The sequence below is a fragment of the Denticeps clupeoides genome, chromosome 5, assembly GCF_900700375.1.
Source record: "Denticeps clupeoides chromosome 5, fDenClu1.1, whole genome shotgun sequence".
Taxonomy (NCBI): domain Eukaryota; kingdom Metazoa; phylum Chordata; class Actinopteri; order Clupeiformes; family Denticipitidae; genus Denticeps; species Denticeps clupeoides.
This window is the reverse complement of record NC_041711.1, coordinates 16752517-16775551: the sequence shown is the minus strand read 5'-3', so window position 1 is coordinate 16775551 and position 23035 is coordinate 16752517. Positions and strand designations below refer to the sequence as shown.

Sequence of the window (23035 nt, the reverse complement as noted above, 5' to 3'; positions counted from 1 at the left end):
TACAAGTGAAGTGACAGCGCTATATACATATGCGAAGAATAATAACTGAGTACGGTTTTATGTACAGTGTATATTTTATATAGTGTGTGGGGGTTACTTGTTATTGCACATTAGAATTATTGCACATTTATATCACATTGTTTCCAAGTATTCACAGCAATGATGAACATGAGGTGAGAATAATGTTATTGAACAGTATACAGATATTGCACAGTATTCAATGCTAATAAATATTAATATTGATATTGCACAGCTGTAGGTTTGAAACAAGGAAGTCCGGGGGATCCGACAGTGCAGTCGGTGCATGTAAGAATTTAAAGCGTCATGGCTTTATGGTCGAAGTTACTGTTCAGTTCCAGTACGGCGCCGCGTCCGCCAGTAAAGCTGCATCCAAGTCGGTCCACCTTAAAAGTCATTTTTTTTGCGGTATGATTTCCTGAAAGCGGCCCCAGCCAATCAGAGCGCGGCAGGGCTACCTGCCGGCGCCGCGCAGCGCGGGATTGGCTGGGCGGGGCGAGAGCGGCTCCGCGGAGCTTCGGAGAGAGTTTGTTTGGAGTCACCGGAGAGTGACAGCATTGAAAAAAAAAAGACCCAAGAAGATGATGAAGAAACAGCTGAAAGGAAGGAGGAAAATTTGCAGCGGTCGCGCCATTGCCAGCGGCCGATGAATTGGCTGAACTTTGGAAACTTTTTTGTGGGGGTTTAATTTTTTTCTCCCCACTCTGAGCGGGGGAGATCGGGCCGCTTCTTCGCGGAGACTGTTCCGCGGATATCGCCGTTCCGCGGGGATCGCCGTCCTTCCGTCCCCTCATGGAAAAGAAAGGCGCCATGCTGACAAACGCGGGCACGTACGCCGTCAAGAAAAGGAAGAAGCCCGTGCAGAAAGTGTAAGTTCTTCATGTTTTGAGCAAAGTCAAGTTCAAGACAAAAAACAAATCGCCATACCGTTTAACAGAGTTACTAAAGTGTAACGACTCGCTTGTAACTTAGGTAGCGTCACGTGCGCCGGAGTAACATTACTACGTAACTACAGTTTAAAAGCAACCAAGACAAGACAACGACAAACGCTATATATATAGATATATATTTATATTTATATTTATATAGATAGATATAGATATATAGACAGATATATAGATAGGTAGATAGATAGATAGAGAGGCTACGTCATCGTCGTAAAAACGTTTGTGTAGATGTAATAGTAACGTCGATAATGGATAAAGATCAGCACGTCGATATATGGAAGTTGTCCTAACTCGTTGGTGAACTTAACTCGTTCGAACCGCGGCGTTCGGGGGGGGACGGGACGTCGCCGGTTTTCCTGCCCGTCCACCTTAAGGCCGCGGCGGTCGGCGGATGGAAACTCAACTCCTGCATTAATCATAATCACGTCGCGCGCTGGCGGCGCTCTCACGCGATGCACGCAGGAGGGCGGGGCGAGGGGGCGTGGCGAGGCGGGGGGGCGCCGGCCCAGCTATGTTATTGTAATCTGATATACGCTCCTTTCTTTTTTCCCCCCTTCTTTCTCTCTCTCTCTCTCTCTCTCGTTGTGGAGAACACGCTCTTTTTTCTCTGCCTTTCGTTCTGTTTTTCCCCCTCAAATTAACATATTTTGAAGTCACGCAAACTGTTACGCAACGTCGGTCGCTGGCAGAGAGCTGTAGGCTATCGCTCATTTTTTCCCTTTTTTTTTCTAAAGTTTTATTCGTCTGCGACTTTTTTTTTTGGTTTGGTTTGTTTTTCACAACCCCGCTTTGGCCAAAAGGAGCTTCGCTTTCCCCGACCAGACGTCCCGAGACGCCGGTGCCATGGCGCCGTTCAACTCTCCTCCTCTGTTTGTTCAGCATCGTTTTGATCTGTGGCAATAAAGGGGACAGCTTTGTCCCACGTGGCCGTCCTGGTTAACCCCGGGACCGCAGTGCCGCACCATGTTCTGCCGGTGGCCGTGGCTGGAAGGGTGTGTGACCTGCTCTGATTTGGTCCCCCTCTCGTTGACAGACGGATCAGGGCCGTGGGCTGAATTTGGTGGCGCCCGACAGGTTAATTGACCGACTTGCGCCCTCGCTCGGGCCCACCCACACCGCATAGCGTAGTGTTATCGTGTCACCTGGGCTAAAATCCAGAAGGACAATGTTTCCTCAAAATGACCAAGATTGCCATGTTTTTACTTAAAAATAAATTAAATCACACACACACACACACACACACACACAGAAAGAAAGGCACACTTTGTTTTCTCGGCCTGGCATTCTCTTCATAATTCTCAGGACAACAGTGCAGGTGAGAAGATGGCGGGAGCAGCGGGATCTGCACGTCTTGACCTGGGAGGGGCTCACTTCACAATCGTGCTCCCCATGCGCTAGCTGTTAGACCATCTTCTGTGGGCGTCACATTTTCACCATGATGTCTGTCCACAGCACCATTTTTGGCGAACTTATCTGAACTTATCTTCTTTTTTTGTACAAAAGCGCAACCAGCAAACGAAGCTGCAGATGCTGTTTTGTTTGAAGTCTGTCTCCAAGACCCACACGTAATCGCATTGCCGAGTTTCCATCGTTGCCTGGCGATGTCCCTTGAAACGCGCACTCACGGGAGCCTCTGTGTTAGGGCGTCTGGAACACATGTACACTCCCACGGCCTGCTGGGATAGGTGGTTACGGTGCTGTCCAGTTAGGCACTGCGAATGTGGAAAGTATGACAACATATTAACGTCCATACAAGTAGATGTAATCACATCAGTGCGGCGCACATACTGGAATGACGGTGACCATTTTACATTCTGAGCGGCGTCTTGAATCCCCTCCCCTGAGCTCTGCTGCCACTAATTATGATAATAAGCAAAAGCTTATTATGAAGGAGCTTTCAGCATTAAGGTTATTGTATCTGAATAGGTTGTTGGTTTACAGTTCCGGGAAAAACTGCCCTACAAAAAAATTATGTTGAAATTTGATATGATATATATATATACACACACATATATTTTACAAAATATAAAAAACATAATTTTTTACAAAATTGAAGTTGACTATACTGTGAAGACTGCAGATGGAGCTAATTTAATTTATTCATTTTAAATCACATGTAATTTTTGTTCCCCGTTTTGATCAGCACCAGATGTGCTTGTGCTCTGTGAGGTTATCAGGGGAGACAGACCCTTCCAGAGATGCGTATCACAAAAGGATTTGATCACTTTTTTTTGCAGGGGTTCAGAACGAGGGTTGGACAGAGTTCGGAATCTGAAAAACAATGGCAAAACATCGGCCTCTACACTCTGTGACCTTTCATTCTCTCCAGAAGGGGCGGGAGCATGGGCCTATTCTTTCGGCCCTTCTCCCTTTTCAGAACGGATAGGGTGTCCTCCCCTGGTAAGACTCTAGGAAACATGGCCTTCATGCCGAGTAGCTCATTTGTTAGGCTGTTATTGTTTGAGCTTATTTTTCTGAAAACCGAGCAGCTCTCGGGTGCTTTGGAATGGAAAGCAACGGGATCTTCGAGAGGGGAGTGATTCTAAAATACAGCCAATCAGTGTCCCTGATGACAACAAGCCAGTGTCACCCAAGAGGCTAGGAATAAGCCCTATCAGGCAGACAAATGGGCTGAAAAAGCCTTTTGTGTCTTTAGCCTTTTCCTGTGAGGTCAGTTTTTTTCTTTTATTTCTGGGAAAGTGTAATTTTGGGTCGGTGCTGCTGGCTTGAGTTTCAGATCAGCTCTATTTGGGCAGGCCGGTGGTGAATGTGCAGGGCGTCAGGTTTCAGGCCTACTTTGAAATGGCCATGATTTCCCAGAGATCTTTAAACAATTTTAACAAAAGTTCATCAAGCACGAATGGTAAATGGAAAAACCAGGCACGCGTCCAACACTCAGAAGAAAAAAAATTCATTATGCAAATGCCGCTTTCATAACCAGTATTTGACATGTAAAGGAAATAAAATTTATCCATGCTTTCAGGTAGTATGCTACACATGTACCTTTGGTCTTCAGGGGAATTACCCCTCAGTGGCGTGTTGCATCAGCCTTTTTTTTTCCCGGTTGTTGTGGTTTCATTTTCAACGGCTGATTGTTTTTGGCCTATGGGCCTGATTACAAATGAACAGTGTTTCTGCGGAATCCCGAATAGAGCTGTAAAAAATGACTCTGTTTCTTTTGAAAATGATTGGGAATGTTGACTGTGACTCATGGGAATTAATCATGTTTTTCCTGCACTGCTGCCCGGTCTTCTCTCTGTGCTCAGGTTGTACACTTTTTAAAAACGATAATTTTAACTTTTTCTCTTCAAACTCGATGAATTCCCATTTTGCCATAATGCAGTGCCTGTGTTTTGCTGACACGCTTGCTGGAGTTTAGTGTTGTTTCATTCTCTCGCCCTGTTTTGTCCCGTAGCCCCAAACCCCCACCTCCTGATGGCACCAAGTCTAACCCCTCCAAGCGCCACCGGGATCGGCTGAATGGGGAGCTGGACAAACTGACCAGCCTGCTGCCCTTCTCGGAGGATGTGAGGACTCGCCTGGACAAGCTGTCCGTGCTGAGGCTCAGCGTGGGCTACCTCAAGGTCAAGAGCTTCTTCAATGGTGAGTGGCCTTTTGCCCAGTGGCGATTCGAAACTCAACTCTGATAGGCCGAGGTTTCGGAGGAAGCCAAAGTCAAGGATTAAACGTCAAAAGAATTGAGTTTGGCAGGCTGAAATTTGAGATTCTTTTTACCCACACCATGCTTACTTTGGCACACGTTCACGCTCTGAGCAGCAGATCAACATTGGGTCTACTAATGAAATCATACAAACATAATTAAATTATACCAACCAATTTAATGTTCTGAATCAGTTCAACTTTGAAAACAAATGATCCTTGTTTTTAATACCATAATGACTCAATGAATGTATTTGTTTCAGGCCCTGCAAGCTGTATGTATGTATGTATTCAATGGCGTTGAGCCATGAACCATAAATGAATCCATCACAATGCATTGATGCATCCCAACAGCATTTAGTTGTAGAACTCAGCAGAATCACGCTCAAGGCTGATATAATGGAGGTGGGTAATTGAATAAGAAAGGAATAGGATAATACCTTGTTGGTGGGCTGCTTTCAGGTCTAAAGATACTTTGGGGTTAATGAGATGCTGTCTGCCTCCGTCCCTCTGGTTCAGACCCAGATTTCTGACCCCTAAATGGAATTTTCTTGCTAATGACAATTGCATTTCAATCGACATGCATTTCCTGCGGCCAAGTACAATGCGCAAATCCCTTAACCCCCATCTTTCTGTCTAAAGTGGGTCAGGGGACTGGGGCAGACATCCTTCCTCCTCACTTAAAGGTGGTTGAATGAGAGGCAGACGTCTGTGTTGTTTTAGCAAAATCTGACATGCTTCTCTTCCATCTTCGTTTGATTGCCATGTAAGACAGGACGCGCTGCAATGCTATTAAATCCAGGTTCTACTGGGAATTTGGTTGAAAAAGAAAGCCTAATGTTGTGAAGCACTGGTTGGAAATAGACAGTGCAGTTCATGTGTTATTTTTTTAGACATTTCTAATTTTACTTGAACATGATCAGATAGTGTGTTCTTTCGAGAAGAATTCAGAACCGAAAATATGTTCAGCGCGATCAGAGCCACGTGTCTGTGGGCCCGCTATGCGATGAATTTGATGTATGGCAGGAATCTTACACTGAGGAGAAAAAGAGGATTTTGTAAACTTTGGGCCATTAGTCATCTAGGCTCCATCTGTGTTCGAAATATTGATAAAACCCTGAACGCCGTCTGGCAGAAGGGCAAAGAAGTTCACTTCAGTGCTTCCTCACATGGCAGAAGACCTGGACACGCGCCAGGTCTGGCCTGACTCCGCCCCCATCACGTCGCTCTCCTGTCTGCCTGCAGGAGGACTGCTGTGTTCGCACGAGTGCGTTTGTAGGTTCATGAGCATGTCTGTGTATGTTTAAGCGTGTGTCCCTGTTTCCCTCTGGTGCGCCATGGATGTTTGTGGCTTTGTGTAAATTTTGCGTGGCTATGAATGTGCATGACGTACACGCATGTGAGGACGTCTGTGTGCGACGAGTGTGTACACATGCGGGGTGGAGCAGTGCTGTTAATGGGACTGTGAGGCCATATGAAGTGCAGGTATAAGCGGTCCTATCAGGTCCCCATCTTTCACCAGACCAGACTGGATCTTTCCACCAAGAAAGCCCGTCTTCTTCCTCTCAGATGAGTCTAAAATGTTGCAGCGCTGTCTCGGGCCAACCTGTTTCTCCCCGAACCTGCCCCGCCCAACATCCCCCACCCCCCCTCCGCACAAAGCCACGCTTCCTCAGATTGTTCTCTGAGAATAGCAGCGATTGGAAACAGAGATCAGGAGGCTGCGCTGCAGATCTCTCGGGAAGGGGGAGCCCTATTTTGGGATCCCCACCAGCTACACAGCTGTGGGCTGCACTTGTCTCTCGCCGGAGGGAGCGTCGCCGCGAAAAAAGGCAAATCCGGCGGGGCGGCTTTTGCATATGTTTGGGTGGCGTGTCCCGAGCAGAGCGGCGCGTGAAGCGAAATGAGTCGATGTACAGCGCTGGCTGTACGCAGAATTAATGTCCAGTCATGCGTCACTTATTTTGTCTGCGTTGATTTGTGATCCGAACAGTTTTCCGTATCCCGTTTTTAAGTAGAGTCACGCCACGGCACGCAAGAGAAGGCCAAACCGGCTAAAAGTGAGCGATTTCGCGACAGACGTGGTCTTGGCTTGCAGCTGGAATTACCCAGACCAGCCTGAGCAGCGGCCATCAGGACTGGTGATGGTTTCAGGGGGCCAGCGGTTTCCGACGTTCTTATCACGGACGGGCCGGCGCGGAACCCGGGGAGAGACAGGGGGCCCGAAACCTCCTGACCCACGCCCCCGTTTCCCCTCTGGCCTTTTCCTCCTTCTGTCCCAGCTTTCCTCTCCACGCTCTGTGAAGTCCTGGGTTCACAGGGAGCGTTCTCAAACAAGCGCAACAGGACATTTGGCTGTGTTTTCATGGCCCAGCTGTGCGTTTGCACGACATGCCGCAGACGCGAGTACAGTCCTGGCGGGTTTGTGTGATCTGTACAGAACACCTTGTGGCGTTCTTCTTTTTATTATGTGAGTACGAAGGTTAGGAGAGCATTTCACAATGTCCAATTCTGACCCAAATGCTTACGGGTTAAAGTACAGGGCTGTGTGTTGGGGTCTTGTGTAATGTGTCATTTCTAAATATGGAAGCCACTATTCTCATAAAGATTGTGGATTGCTTTCGCACACAGAAAGAGGCTTTTGTACCCCACTTGTATAGAGGCAGCAGAGACAGGACTGGATGGGAAGAAGTCAGAAGGTGTTGATGGGAAAGGCCCTCCAGATTGATCCCATGCCGCAGACACAAGCGTCACATTGTGCGTTTCGGCCCGGCCCGCCACGAGCCTCCTTTCCCCATGTCTAGGACTGTAGCTGGTCACATACACACACACACACACACACACACACACACACACACCACCGGCCCTACACACAGGCTGCTTTGTTATATTCGGTGTCACATGCGCCTCTGTGGTGCCTGTCTTTTGACCTTCGTTCTGAATGCTTCCCTCCTCGACTGTCTCCGTTATCTCTGATTGCGTTGAGAGGTACAAAGCGATTACGTTATTTCTGGTGATTGTACAGTTATTGCATTTGGGCTATCTGATGCACCATTCACTAATTACCGGTTCGGCCCTGCAGAGGTGTTTTGGGGGGTTCCAGTTATGGTAGAAGGAAATCGTTCTTCTATTGCAGCCAAGGTTGCAACATACTCTCTTTTATGGCTGTTTGGTGAATATCTCTAGTCTCTAGTGGGCATTGACTGTATGAAAAAGCTCACTCATTTAACCAGATCTCCTTCCCTTCCCTCGACCGCCTCCGTTCTGCCCCTCTGTGGGCCTGGTTATCAAAGGAGTGATCTCCCCCCTCCTCTCTGCTGATGGCTGAAGAGGGCTGGGTGTTGTGGGCTCTGGAGCATCGCGGCACGAAATGAGGGCCCTGCTGGCGGCTAAGCCGTAATTGGGGGGGGCAGGGGGGGGGGGGTGGTGGCCTCTGCAGAGTGGTGGCTGTCCACGAGTAGACCTGGGTGAGACATCGAATTTCTTGTAGTCCCGTCCCCTCCTCCATCCACCGCAGCCATGACTTCTCCAGATGTTCTCCCTGACTTGGGATGTGATCCAGAGAGCAAAGCAGGTCACGAGAATGCAGCGGAGAAGGGCCATGAAAAAAACGTCGTCTCTGAGGATTTTTATCAGTCCCTTTTCCAATCCAGAGTTACTTGAGTTGATCTCTGCACACTGCTTATTTCTTGCCCAAATTCAAAGATGCATATTGGTACCTCTGTGTAGACACTGTGTAGTGTAGACACCACTCACTGTAAATGTAATGGCAGAGTGTCGGCATAGAAATGTGCCATTTAGACTTATATCGACGGCATTATGAAGACTGTGCCTGCGGTTAGGAAAATCCTTTACTCCCATGCATGGCTTGTGCATCACAACAGCTGCTTTATTCATCCAGTTCATTGTTTTACTCCCCACGTGTGTGTTATTTCATTGGCCTGTGACAGTTTTGATTTGAACATGTGCAGACATCTTGTTAATCATTGGAACTGCAGGAGCTCTTATTCAACCATCGGCCCTTGAGAACCAGCAGGTACCTTGGCTTCGTTTGACTCAAAGACGGCCAGTGTGTGTAGGTCAGTGCATAAGGTAATGGGCAGAGAATGTCAGAAGAATATGCAATAGCCTTTAGTGAAGCTGACCTCCAGGCGTTCAGAGACGCTGAACAGGCAGAATGAGGTCAGGAGGTCGTGTCAGGCGGGGCGCTGGCATAATTTAAATGCTTCTTGTAGTCACTGCCTCCAAGGCCCAGAGTGTGTTATTTAGACTGAGGTCATATGCATTGATTCACTTAGCGTCTTCAAAAGGAGGATAATTCGAAGATAATTAGAAGGCTCTTGTTGTGGTTTAAAGATTGATTTTGATTTTAAAATTGTGTCATTGTGCTTATGACCAACAGAAATAAACAAAATAGGCACTTCTGCCTCACACTGTCAGGGGAGTAGAGCTCAGTGTCCTCATTCTTCTTCCATCCAAGTAGAGTCCTTTCAACTCTACAAGTTCCTTTCATCTCTTATGTCTTGTGGGAGACATATTTTCACTCCATTAAAGCAACCCGCCATATTTTTTTCACCCATTCTCATCTGTTGGACAAATTATCAAACAAAGAGCAAAGGTTTGGTTCAGAAGGATGTGGAACATCAATATTTGCATTGGCATGAGTCATTGAGTCTTACACGACCTTTGGAAAGCAACAACAGAAACTGGTGCAAGAGGCAGGAAAAACGAGGGGAGGGGGCGACGCCCCTCCCATCTCCCCTCCAACTACTGAAAAAAAGAGATAAAATGAAACCACCCACAACATCAGCTGATATCAACTCATCCTGACCTCACGAACGAAAGGGCAACGTTTTCCTCTGAACTGTGTTGTCTTTCAGCTTCAGTCTCTCTTTGATTAGCCACTTGACCCCGTGACCTCTCTGCAAGGTTAACAGCTCAGATGTTGGCTTACCAGACTTTGAAAAAGAAGTTAGTTTTTTTGTTTGTTTTTTTTTATGCCATGGTCGCTTCGTGTTATCATGCTGCTTCAGGCATGAAGTAACTTGATATAGAAGTCCTGGGGTGGGCAGTGGTATGTCAGTCATGTGACTATTTGCTAGGACTTGAGGTGGTGTGACAAAACAGGATCAAAGATGATCCACACCCACTCCCTTGTGTGGTCTTTAACTAAAGCTACTATGTTTTACTAAAACGAAAAATGTAACAGTTGTATTCAAATAAACTATAATCAATAGAATTTAACTAATTCTACTATATTTTACTACCTTATGCATCCTTATATAACCTCTTCTGTCCAGAGGTAATGTATTTAAGTTTCCATTTTTTGTTTATAATAAAAAAAATATATAATAAATATCTGAACAAATTTATTTCTTTCATAACATGATCTCAGGTATATTTGCATTCTAACAAATTATTGAAGCGTCACCCTGTAGCAGTTTTTTTCGCACACATGAGGCAGAGATAGCATCAGTTAGCATGGCAATATAGGGCCGATTCCTCAGCCTTTAAGATCATCCTAGTCAAAACATAGCAGCCCGAGAGTCGTGTGGATACAGGCCCAAATATTCGATAAACATCCAGCAGGCTGCACAGCAAATACGGGTAGTTTATGCTCAGAGTCTTCAATGGGTTGCGAAAAGTATCCAAAAAAGCTTCAGCATGGCCTGATCAGCTCTGTTCCCCTTTTTTGAATAGACATACCCAAGATTAAAGAATGAAAATCTAATTCTATATCTTGAAATTACCCCAGAGTGTGGAAATCAGCATATATGTCAACTGGGTCAGGAAAATGAAGATGGAACACTGAAAAAAATGAAAAAGGAAAAAAAGGTGCACTTTTACAGTGATTTGGCCATATGAGAGAGGCTGTAGAAGCTGTACTCAAGAAACCCATTTTACTAAATTCTAATAATAAGCCTGTATCAAATATATTACAAGAGAAAAGGGAGCATTAGTAGAGAAATTTCCAAATGGAGAACGCATATTATCGTTGGTGATGTTTTGGACACCATATGTGCCCTCAGTGGTTTGACCTGGCATAGGCCATCTAGGGCTTCTGCCCTCAGAAAAATACTAACAATAATACTAAAATGAAAAATATAACAGTTATATTAAAATAAACTATAATCAATAGAATTGATTAACAATATCTACGTTATTGTGTATTGCTTGAACCTGTGTATTGTGTATTGCTTGAACCTGTTCTTTCGAAGTGAGGCACAGTGGCACCTGGCAGTCTCTGCAGCGTATTGGTGTTTTCACCATATGGACGCCAGAATCCCGTCGGCGCTTGGCAGAGAGGTGGGGGGTAGAAAATACATAAAGTAAAAAAAATTAATTTAGTAGCCAGCAATTTCAGTTATGCTACTCATTTGAAGTAAACTGTATATTTTACTCAGGAATTCAACAAAGAACATAAAGATACATTTACTGTGTTTGTACAAGTACAGGGAGAAAGCATCATATAGTACAAAAATATATAACTGAAAAATGTATGAATTATTGCCCCCTCAATTCTCTAGGCTCAGACGATTCAATCTATTCAATGTGATCGCGAGATATGCCTGCTTGTATTGTGCGGAATTACAAGTAAAACGCACAACAGTCCAGAACACGCAAGAAGAGGTTGAGGCAGACAATAGTGAGGATACAAGTACAGGGAGAAAGCGTCATGTAGTACAAAAATATATAACTGAAAAATGTATGAATAATCGTTCTTTATAATAATACTTTGTAAAATAGAGAGGGCTCACAGAGAGGGATCCTCACTATTGTCTGCCTGAACCTCTTCTTGCGTGTTCTGGACTGTTGTGCGTTTTACTTGTAATTCTGCACAATACAAGCAGGCATATCTCGCGATCACATTGAATAGATTGAATCGTCTGAGCCTAGAGAATTGAGGGGGCAATAACATGGAAATAAAATCAACACCATTCACCAACCACAACATGTGAAACACCGTACGTGCATTTTTTTTTTTGGTGATGTATGTTTAAGTATGTGCCGTTGGAATTGTGTTTTGTTTAGGTAGTTTTGAATGCGATATGTATGAATTGGTGCATGTTTATGAGTGTTAACATTGTGAGCGCTGTGCTCCCCCCCCCGAGGCCGGGGGCTTTGATGAGGTTAACAGGAACATATTATGAAAAAACTGATCATTTTTTTTATTGTGCATAAACAAATAAAATTTAACAATGTAGTAATTTTTGGCGAAAACATGTGATCCTTTGTTGGCTACACACTCCAGCTCAAATCTCTACAATGTCTCAGAAGACAAAAGTTTAATGAATATATTTTGTTTTGTTGGAATATTTCAGCTACAGTCTACACAAACAATTACAAATATGTTGCCAGAACATTTTAAATTAAATTATTCCCATTAGGAAAGACACACACAATAACTGTGTTGTGTGCTATAATCCCAAAGTGGGGAAACCAATCCAGTGAGAAAAATTTGTTGCATATGTGTGTATATTTTAACATAATAATGTATTCTTAAGATATGCAGGCCTACATGTTTAGAGAGCTAAATTTATAAGGATAAATAAACTTTGGATGCACCATGTGCATGAAGTATTTGTCCTTAGTATAGACGTCTGCAGTATACACCAGTGACCTTTCTTACGAAAGCTGTTTACTAAGCCGTTACGTAGTTATTCCTCAATGTCCACTTCCAATATGCAGCCGGTCTGCAGTGAAAGTGCTATTTAGGATGTATTGGTAGAGCGCAGTTCATGTCATGTTGGTGGCCCATTGCAGCTTGTTCTCTTGGCCGCACACCCTGCAGTGAGATGGGTGGGCTTTGGTTTCATACACTCAAACTGTGGTGCATTTCTTGATAGCATTGACAACTTTCGTAGTTTGCAACAAGCATCTGATTAGGACAAACTACATTAGCTGATAGAGCGTACTGTTCAAAAGTACCAACCATTGTTTATCTAAGCTACAAGCAATTTTGTTTAACGTAACAAAAAGCTTGTCAAACATCGATCAAATATTGATTTACCTAATCTGTTTATTGTAGAATTTGTATAGAGAAAGAGACAGCAAGTCTCCATAGCTCTGTTATCCTATTGTCCTCTTTAGCATACAATATTTTTTCCTTTCATAGATAGGAGATCATTTGTGTATGTTTTATAATTTTGTGATAGTCCCTTCCTAAACAGTTTGAGTTACTGCTATGCTGTAAAAAAAATCTTATGGATGAGCTTTAAACAAGCAGTCTTAAGGGGCGATGATGTTTGATGAACGCATGCAATTTGAGACCCCATGAGCGTGCTCTCATCATTGCATATTTTAGACAAAAGTAATGTCCTCTGACTAGCAGGCAGGAAACAACTTATTCATGTGTTTGCCATCATGACTAACTGTAAAATGTTTGGTTGTAACATGACCCAGACCTCCAGGGCCACCATAAACGTATGAATCACTCCACCGTGCTTGTTTAATTATATGTCAGGCTAAAATTTGCTCGTCATGAGATGAATGGGATCGCCGATACTTCAAAAGATCTGTCTAGAGAAATCATCTGTTTCTAATACGGCAGCTATCAGTTCTTAAATTAAGATTTAGATTAGGTTCAGGTTAATTATATAGTTTTTTTTTAGCAGTACCTAGTCAAGCCTGTACTTCAGTCACCCATGACTGCCTGCTGGTTTAGGCTATTGGGGTGTTAGCAGCGCAGTAAATTTAGAATGGTGAATGCTGTAGGTATGACTTGGCTTAGAAACAGGAAATGGGCTGTGCGTTGGGCATGGGGGATGGGCGGATCATCGCTGCCGCATTGGTAAAACCTTACAAAGATCCGAGGAAGCAGAAACTTCAGCTGTTTTGCCAAGCAGTTAATTCTCATTTAGTCTGTTGAATTATCACCAACATGTTCGCACCATACACAACAGCATTCTCGTGGAAATATGGGTGACTCCCAAACATACAAAATGGGCTTGACAATGCGTTGTGATAAAAGTTTACTGTGAGGATAGGATACCATTTTCATTTTCATAAGCCTCAACGCTCCAGTGCTGAACATGGCTCCTCTGGTTCAAGGGAAACCTGTAAAACGTGTTGGTTGATCTCCCTCTGTGTATACAGGAAGCTTCCTTTGTTCTGACAGAAAGGATCTGAGGAAGTGGAGCCAAATGCCTGAACGCCTGTGGCTGTATCTCCAAACAAGCTGCTTGCTAACCCTTGCTCTCCTGCTCCAGAGCGTTGGCCATGAAGGAAGCCACCGATGGTGCTGCTGGTTTGACCTGGCATAGGCCATCTAGGGCTTCTGCCCTCAGGTCCTACCCTTTTAGCCCTCTCAATGCCTAAATGGCTGTTTTAGAGATCCATAATGAATGAAACAATAAGTGAGGAGAGAATGTCACCTCTTCTTATTTTGAAAGCACTGACTAGAAATTACATGGGATTGTCAAGAGACTTTTTATCTGTTTCTAGGTTGTGCTAGTTTGGAATATGGGGGTCAGTGCCACTAAAGTCCTTGTTCTAGAGCCAGTGTTTGGGTTCATTAGCCTGAAGGCTCAGAGCTCAGAGGTGAAGGAAAGAGTTCAGGACTGGTCTGGGTCAGCGGGATTCTCGGTAATCTCCAGCATTTCTGCAGAGCTATGCTTGAAGTCATCCCATAAAGGGCTGGGGATTTCCATCCAAGTAAACAAACTTTGAGACGATGGAAAAGGAAGAAGAGGAACACACTAAAATAGATGAATTACTCAACCAAATCTGCTCAGAATGGGGCCAAAAAGCTCGCTAGGCCACAATATGTGGGAAGCAATGGGAGAAATCTATAGGAACAAAAGATACTTCGTAAAGTTAGGCTCTGGGTCCCCTAATGATGACGCATAGTGTTTGCAAGAAAAACGTTTAGGAAACGAGTGAAGGGAGGAGAGGAAAAGAGCTACTTCTGGCAAAGCTGACATGAGCAATTTCTAGAAAATAAAGGAAATGTTCTTTACTATCAGTACTGTTTATATCCTGCAAAACAGCAGAGTGAGGATGAGTTTTTTTTTTCTGGAAAACTCTTTTTAAAAAATGACAATGCAACCAAATAATTTTTATTGCTAATATCATAATAACCAGAATGCCACTAAAACATGACAACATTCAGGCTTAATAATTTTTTTTTATAGATCAGCCAATCATATCTCTATTATGTTTCATGCGCGCTGTATGTGGATATAGGGTTCTTTAATTATTATTCTTACGTAATTCTATGACAATATGCTTGTTAGCAATGTTAGCTTGTTGCTAAGGCAAAAAGAGAATTTGGACAACTGTTCTGTACGGGACGATGGCTGCATGAACAGTGAGTAAGGACTACTCTCTCAAACAACTGTTTTCATGTGAAAACATTTTAAGGAACTGCACGCCATGGAGGGGGCCAGGGGCCAGATGAGGTGTCAGTGCAGCTGTCAGGCTCCATATCTGGCCTCGCCTTTCTCCTCCACTCTGCACCTGCCCGCCGTGACCGTGGCCCGGATAGCTTTCCACTCGTCTGTCAGCGCCAGTGGTCCACTGCCACGGTCCAGAGAAATGGCCGAGTATCGTTTTTTTTTTAATCCGCACCATAAACACCAGGCTCACATGACATCTTCGGCGGTCTCGTCTTCACCTCCCCCTGCTTGTGTAACACGCTTGTTTGTCATTGCATTGTTTTTGTGAGCATTATCGGCAGTTTCCTCGCGTGCCTTTTTTAAAACTTTTTTAACATGTTATGGGAATTGCAAATGGAGAGTTTGTTATTTGAAATTACAATTTTGAGCAGTATTGTTCAAGACTGAACTTGAACTTGTATGAATGCTGTTGTATTTTTATTTTTTTTTACAGTTTTTTTGCCAGTGTTTTAAATAAGTGTTAAAAAAATGTTGAATACCGATGTGCCACTGTAATTTCTCTTATTCAGTGCTTAGCGCATTATCAGAATCTAAAAATGGCTGCTGCCCGTGGTATTTCAAGTAGCTTCTCAATCACAGCTCATGTGGCCCATTGCATCTTGAAATTATCTTTTTTTTTTTCTAAGTCATGACAGTGGAAAATCACTGCCGATGTCAGAGGCTCCTCCCCCTGCAGATATGAATGACAGTTCACACAGGCCACTCAGATGGATACCTGCAAGGTGCCGCAATGCCAGGCCTTTTCCGTTCTCTGTTCTCATTAAGAACTATGACAAATGATGGGATTCCTTATTAACAATTTTAGTTTGCCGAGGCTTGGCAATGACAGTTTTGATGGTAAAAAGAAATTCACCCTGGCGCTATGGGTTTTGTCTCGGGCATTAAACAGAGCAGCTTTGTCTGGCAGCAACATGCATCCGGCATAAAGGGGAAGTATCTCTGAAACATTGTCCCCTATTTCCTCCACGACTAAATAAACAAAAGGACAGTAACATCAGCGAACCCAACAAGAACGTAAAGCTCGGATCAAATTTTTCCCCGGTCGAGAGAGTGTGAGCGTGTGCAAGAGAGGGGCGTGAACAAGGCTACAGGCAGGAAAAAGAAGGACGGCAGTGAGAACAATATGAGCATTGTAAGGAGACACAGATACTGGGAATGTGATTCGCCAGGCTGCCAGACCAGTTTGCCTTGGCCCCCAGCCACCGTTTCCTCTCTTTATGGACGGGGTGGTCATAATGGTCACTCACCATAGGAGGCGCTTCCTGTTCCCCCCACCTTAACTTGAATGCCATCCCCACAGACCCCCGACTCGTATCTGTATTTTTTTCTTTTTTTTCTTTTCTTTTCCTCCCCTCCGCTTGTTCTCCGTTCGGACTAGTGTCACGTTCTGGGGGTTTTTATCCACAGTGTAAAGCACACAGGAAGAGATAGCCTCTCTTTCCTCTTGGCAGCGGCAGCTCCCAGGGGAGGGCGGGCTTGCGTGAGAGCACGGCTGGGGATCTGTCAGCGGAGGGGGGAGTGGTGGCTCAAGGTCTCCTGCATTAGCGCTCCGATTGTTTCCCCCCGTGGGACTTACAGAACCCCCCCCCCCCACACACACACACACACACACACACCATCCCCTTCACATACACACTTACACACACACTGGCCTGTCAACGCGAGCGACTGGACCACGGTGTTAGAATATGTGAGGTCTTTATGGGAAGGGGTGGAGAGGACGTTTGGGTGGGGTTAGGGGTGCTTCGTCTTTTTTCTGCGTGTGGCTAAGGTGGAGCCATTCACTTGGATGGTGGGAGCCGTTCAAAGTTATCCAAATTTAGATTTTATCTTGCCATTTACAGAAAATACAACAAAAGAATACGACACAGATTACTTCAAGTGCAGCGCCACAAACGTGCGTAAGCAGTATTGTTTTTTGGTAAGCCGTTTTTTAGCGTAATGGAAGAATTCATTCAGGAAAGCTGTCGAATGTTCTTGCGTGTGTGTTTTTTTTTTCCCAGCGGCCCAACTGTTATCCACGTTTGTCACGCAATGCTTTATTTGGCTGGAGTGTGAGTGTGAGCTGAAACTGTCCTTTCATTAACACTGAGCTTTGACACTTTGAGCCCCTTATCAAATAACAAGAGCTGCCAAATGCAGCGCCAGAGACAGCATCCAAGTGCCATGGCCATTCTCTGATGGTGAGACAGGCTGCCGCCATCGTTTTATGGCTTAGTTACACTTTTGCCCCGGACTGATTACACCACTAATTGACCCGTGGCACTTTGCACGCAAATGCACACTAGCATTTTTTTTGGAGCTTGTTTCAACCTGCGATGGGCTCATCACACAGTTTATCAAATACATATTTTATTTATTTTCCAGTTATATTTGCAGATTTAGGCTTTGTTGCATTTCCTAAAGCTTTATTCATAAAAAAAAAGAAATCATAAGATATAGATCATTAACTTTGGCTGCTGCGTTGTCATGTAGTTACAAATATCGGGGTATAACAAATGTAGTTAAAAAACAGCTGAAATATGAACTGAAACCCTAAGAGGGAAGTGAAAGCTGAAACAGTCTTAACTGTTTCAAAGAAAATAAAGCTTTTGTTTTATTTCATTGACTGCATGGAAAAGCTTTTCCTTCCAGCTTGACCGCTGTTGCTAACCGTGACAGCAGTGAATAAGAAAACCCTTAACCCCTAACCCCGCGTTCACCTCCAAACCTCCAACCCCAATGGCAAACACCAAACCCCAGGCTGGCACGTGATCGCCTGTTTTAGCCTGTCTTCGCTTTTATACTACGTTCCTGAACAGGATATGAGATTCTCGACATTCACATTCAACCTCACCTGATGCATAGAACAGCCCCTGCGGATCTTCAAGTCATCTTTCACCGTGGAATTGCCAGACTTCACCATTCTTACAACCAATGCTAATTATATCTACCAACACTCTGTCTCATTGGCCAGGTGTGTATTGTGGATGGACTTTGGCACAATCAACATGCAATATGTGTGTGTGTGTGTGTGTGTGTGTGTGTGTGTGATTACACAACCACACTATTGTTTTTCTGTTTTGGCCCGCGGCAGGGAGGGCCTGTGTGAGCACTTTTCTGACGTGTCTGCGCGGTGCGGGCGAAAGCCGGGCTTTCAAGTACAGTCTGAAGTATGTAAACAGGATACCAGGCATGGCGCGAGCCAAGAGAAAGAGCGAGAAAGAGAGAGAGAAGGCAGGGAGTCGTTAAGGCCCAAAAGAGACAAGAGACAGGCCTCCCGGTTGGCTCCGCCCCCTCTCTACACTACTACACTTCAGGCCAACTTCCTCACTTTGTTTTCCTCATCTCTCTCTCTCTCTCTCTCTCTCTCTCTTTCTTTCGCTTTTGCTGTAGTCTTGCAACAGCCGAGGCAGCTTGTGAATCTATCTACATGCATATATATAAAACCAGCTGTTAGACAATTATAACCAGCAGCAGAGATACAGTCATGCTTTTATTTCTGGCCATGCAATCTTCTGCTGCTAAACTAAACCATGCCGCAATGCCGTAAAAATGTGTTGCATACTTGAGGCAGAAAAGGAAGGAAAAAAGAGAAGCGAGTCTGTTTTGAATGTGTGATTAGCTCTCAGAACAGTGCGTGTCCCGAAAACAACGGCCCCGTTCCGTGCCCCAGCTCCTCGGGGGGAAGGAGAGTGAAGTCGGGTCGCCGAGCTCCGCGGCTCTCACCTACACAGACTCGACGCAGAGGCAAAACAAACACGGCGCAGACACAATGGCGCTGAGAGATATGGATCTGGTTGGCTATACTGGTGGGGTTTGTTGCTGGAGGAACCAAGGATACCCCAACACACACACACACACACTCATATTCAAACAACTTCCCCATCCCCAATTTGCTCTCAAAGTAAAGGCAAGAGAAGGTGTTCGGGAGGGGAGAGGAGGTGAAGATTTTTTTTTTGTGGGGGGGGGGGTCTTGGCTCCCTTCGGCCCCTCCCCACTCTTCTGTTGCCCTTATCTCTTCTGTCTGTGCATATGTGTGCTTCCCAAGAGTCTGCGTGCAAGGAGAAATCTGTGGGCAGGATCTAGTGGAACTAAATGTTTTCAGATTAAGATAATATCCCTTTGCATAGCTGGCGTGTTTTAATTTCTCTCTCTCTCTCTCTCTCTCTCTCTCTCGCTCACCCTTGCCCGCCCCCGTCCCCTGCTCACCCACCCATTTTTTTACTCCCAGAAATAAACACAAGTGTTTCATGCTGGTTGGCAAGAACCAAGAACTTATTTGCGAGGCTAAGCTGTGTAGGGCTAATCTCGCTCTTCCAGATGTGCTGTTCTGCCGTCTCGTTCCAGAGCCGTTTCTGTCTTGGTCTCTTTTGTTTTTCCTTCCTTCCTGCCCCCCCCTCCCCTCATTTGCTCCCTCTTCTCATGTTTTTCTCTTGTTCAGTCCACAGCACCAAGTTGGAAATATTTTTTCGTTTTGGGTTGGTTTTTTTTTGTACAAGCAAAGCCTTTTAGTGTCTGAGCGGTAACTTGGTTCTGCATGAACATATTTTTGCTTCCCTGATACAATAGACTTTAGAAAGTCAAACCACAGAATATGACTGGTATGTGAGTTGCTTGTAAGAAATATTCAAATTCTGTGTGGTGGTGGTTTGCAAGGGTACCCAAAAGTAGAGATTTTGTGTTGGTGTTTGCGTATATTTTGTTGACCGTGTCTTCCTCAGCCTCTCTTTTTGCATGTCCTGTGGTGTGACGGTGGATAACACGTAAGAGATAGTTTGCTTCATTATCTCTTTAAGGGAACTCATCACTTCCTTTCAAGTTGTTCCAAATGCTGGTGAAGACTGCCACCCGCTCTTTCTGTCCCCCGAACACACACACACACACACACATACAGGCAGGTGGGGGCTGAAATATGAGAGAACAGGGGAAGCCAAGTCATGCAGAAACTACACAAACAGCCACAGCAGCTGCTTAATTGCTGTCAGTGGCGAGTGGCAGTTCTCCATAGCAGCGCTCTGGTGATCTGTCGGGTTGCATGGAGACTCACACAGCAATGGCACCACCCACACACCTCCATCTCGTCTCCACAAGGTGTCTGTCTGCACCACTCCCTCAACCTGTCTGGCCACTCTTCCACTGCCTCCCTCGTTCTCATCTCGCCGAGCCAGGAAAGTGCGAATCCGGCACGGGCTTTGGCGAGGATTAAAGCTGCTAGCGCACAAGTGCGCAGGCCACACATAGGCACATATACACACGTTCAAAGATGCTTCACGTGGGGCCTGTGGGGTCAGGGCAGAGTGGGATTTGCATTGGCACACTCATTTAAAGCAGCCTGGATTTGAATGTCTGGTGAGGTGCAATGGCTCCAGCTGCCAGGCGGTGTGAACTGGCCCAGAAAGAGGCTGCCTGCTATTAAACCAAAACACTGCAAACCTGTGCACACAAGCCACACGATGCAACATCCCTACACCAAACATTGGAATGGGTGATATGGTTAGACTGTCATTAGATTTTTAATCTTGCACAATATTACTCTTGCATAAAAAGCGATAGGAACATAACAGAGGGAAGAGAGAGGAGAGTTGGGAATAGCAGCAACCACTGCCATCCCTGCCATCTACTTTAGTCTAAACACCACTGGAAGACGGAAGACTCCAGTTTTTTTATGGAATCTACCCAAAAAAAAAAAAACTGTTCAACGAGAAAAATGTAGAACGCGGTTGTTTGTTATGTGCTGATAGGATGTAATGGCTCTGGGTGCCCAGATGTGTGTGTTGCTTTGTTGAGTCACTGATTTCTTTTTTTTTTTTGCCACCCTATAATTATCATTGTCATCATTACATCATCATCAGGACAGTGATGCAGTGAAACCACGCTCCTGACCACACCACATTTTAAGACGGCATTCAATGGCAGTGATTATTGTCTGCTTAATGTGCCGATGTGAATAGACAGTGTAGCCGATCCCTAACAATGAGCGTACAAAGTATGCAAAGGTACAACCTCAGAACAGTTATTTAAAACTACGGTTCACAGCTTTGCATCACAATACTGTGACAGCCATTAGGAGATCTCAACTCCAGCTGGACGGAATTGTGGATGTTCGGGCCTGGCCATAAACCCCTGTTTTCGGTGGAGGTTGAGAGGTACAATGTTGAATTTCTTTTACAGAGGCATTTGCTGAAATTGGTGGTGCCTCGCTGCCGGACCACCAATTTGAACACCCCTGAGATGCTGGCGGTGCTTGTTGTGTGCATCTAAAGCCTGCATTCTGTATTTATAGGAAAAACGCTCCCATTCCCTCGGCTTGGCAAACTGCGAAGTGTACTGTTTTCCCGTGGTGTAGTAACCCCCTCTTTCATTTAATAGCCTCATACTCGTTCTTTGACATTATTTTCAAAGTGCCTGCCTGAGGTTATAATACAAAAACTGGAAGCTTCAACCTATCAAACTGCCCGACATACTTTTCTACTGACCCAGGGCCACGGGCCATTGTTCTTGTCAAACCTTGCTATTATTCCGACATCTCATTTAGTGTTCTTGTAACTCGGATCCTCCTAGACACTGTGTGGGGTTGCGAGATTAGGAACACAAGGCCGTGTTTCTGAGGAAAATAAAGGGATTAAGGTTGAGATCCTAGCTGGGTCCTGCCTTTATCCTCCTGTCGAGGAGGAACAGGGTTGAGGAGGGTGATGAGCTCCATTCTGTAACTAAGACGGGTTGCTTAGGCTGTGGTGAGGCATGTGACAACATGCCTGCTTCCCATCCGCCACTCAAAGGGCAGCATGTCAAAGAGTTTGTGTGAGTATGTCTCTCTCTCTCTCTCTCTCTCTCTCTCTCTCTCTCTGTCATATATGTGCTTGATATAAATTATGCCTAGATGGGAAACCACCCCTCCACCTAGAAAAAGAGCCCACAGTCACCTTTACTCTTTCTCTTTGAGTGAACAGCCCTCGCCACAGCAACCCGCTTCCGCTCTCTGTCGCTGTCTGTTTCTGTCCCTGACAGCACGTGGCTCCACACGACCTTTCTCTCCGCAAGACTGATCGTAAACCCACTTTCGCTCTTTCACTGCTGCAGTCACACCGGGTGCAAAAAAAAAACGCACATTGAGGTTAGTGGCATTCAAACGTAACCCCAGACTGGGGCATCGGTGCAGATCATTAGTGAGTGGTGACGTTGACTGCATCTTTTCGGTGAATCTCCCACGCCCCTGACGTGTTCAGCTGCTGTCCAGGTTTTCCCCACCATCACATGCTCTTCCTTCCACCGCCTACAAGTACACAACACCGTTGCCATGGCTAACCATGTTAACCCAGCAGCTTCGAGGTCATTGCAAGTGCTTGCTGAGAAACGGCGTCAGGTACTGACGCCAGTGACGTCACCACGAAAGCAGGAGAAAGTGACGAAATGATTGGGCAACTCTGGCTGAGCCACTGAGTAAACCAAGAACCAGATGGGATCAATAACAGTAGATATTGGTGGCCTGGGGTTGTGGATTTTGCCATAATATCCTCATGAATATCAAGCCTCAAGGATTCCCAGCAGAACATCACACACCCATTGGTTGTCAAGAGACCTGCCATTTTTAAGATGCTGTGGCCTAGTCATCAGAATAACAATGGGTCAATGGGTTCCTTGTCTGGTCTTTTGATGTCTCACATATTCCATCCCTTTATAAGCTAATCATTATCATTCACTTCACTCGTTGGTGGTTTTAATGTTGTGGCTGGTCAGTCTAGCGTCTAGTACATATTCTGAACATTGCTTATGTGTCTTTGTTTTTGCTGTGAGAGCCTCAGGACATCTTGGCTGGTTAGTGTATTGTAGTACGGTGGGTGGGTCTTTCTTTCTTCATTTCCCCGGGTTATAAAGTTGGTGTCTGGACTGGTGTGTGCTTGGCACCAGTGCCAGTCATAGCAGCCGGCCACTGCCAACTGGTGGGGGGTGGAGAGAAACCGTAGACCAACTAAACAGATGACCACTCTTTTCCTGGTGCTGCTTTGGCACATTATTATGCCTAGAGGCCGG

General features: G+C 45.2%; 1 protein-coding gene across 1 annotated transcript in view; it reads left to right on the top strand.

Moving 5' to 3' along the window:
• Positions 1–528: 528 nt before the first annotated feature.
• The window catches only part of ahr2 (aryl hydrocarbon receptor 2), a 49860-nt gene continuing 27353 nt past the window's right edge, over positions 529–23035 (top strand). The window contains exons 1-2 of the mRNA XM_028980036.1: positions 529–887; positions 4381–4568. Of these exons, the coding sequence (XP_028835869.1) occupies positions 811–887; positions 4381–4568 (265 nt within the window). The 5' untranslated portion in view covers positions 529–810. The remainder of the gene's footprint in view (positions 888–4380; positions 4569–23035) is intronic.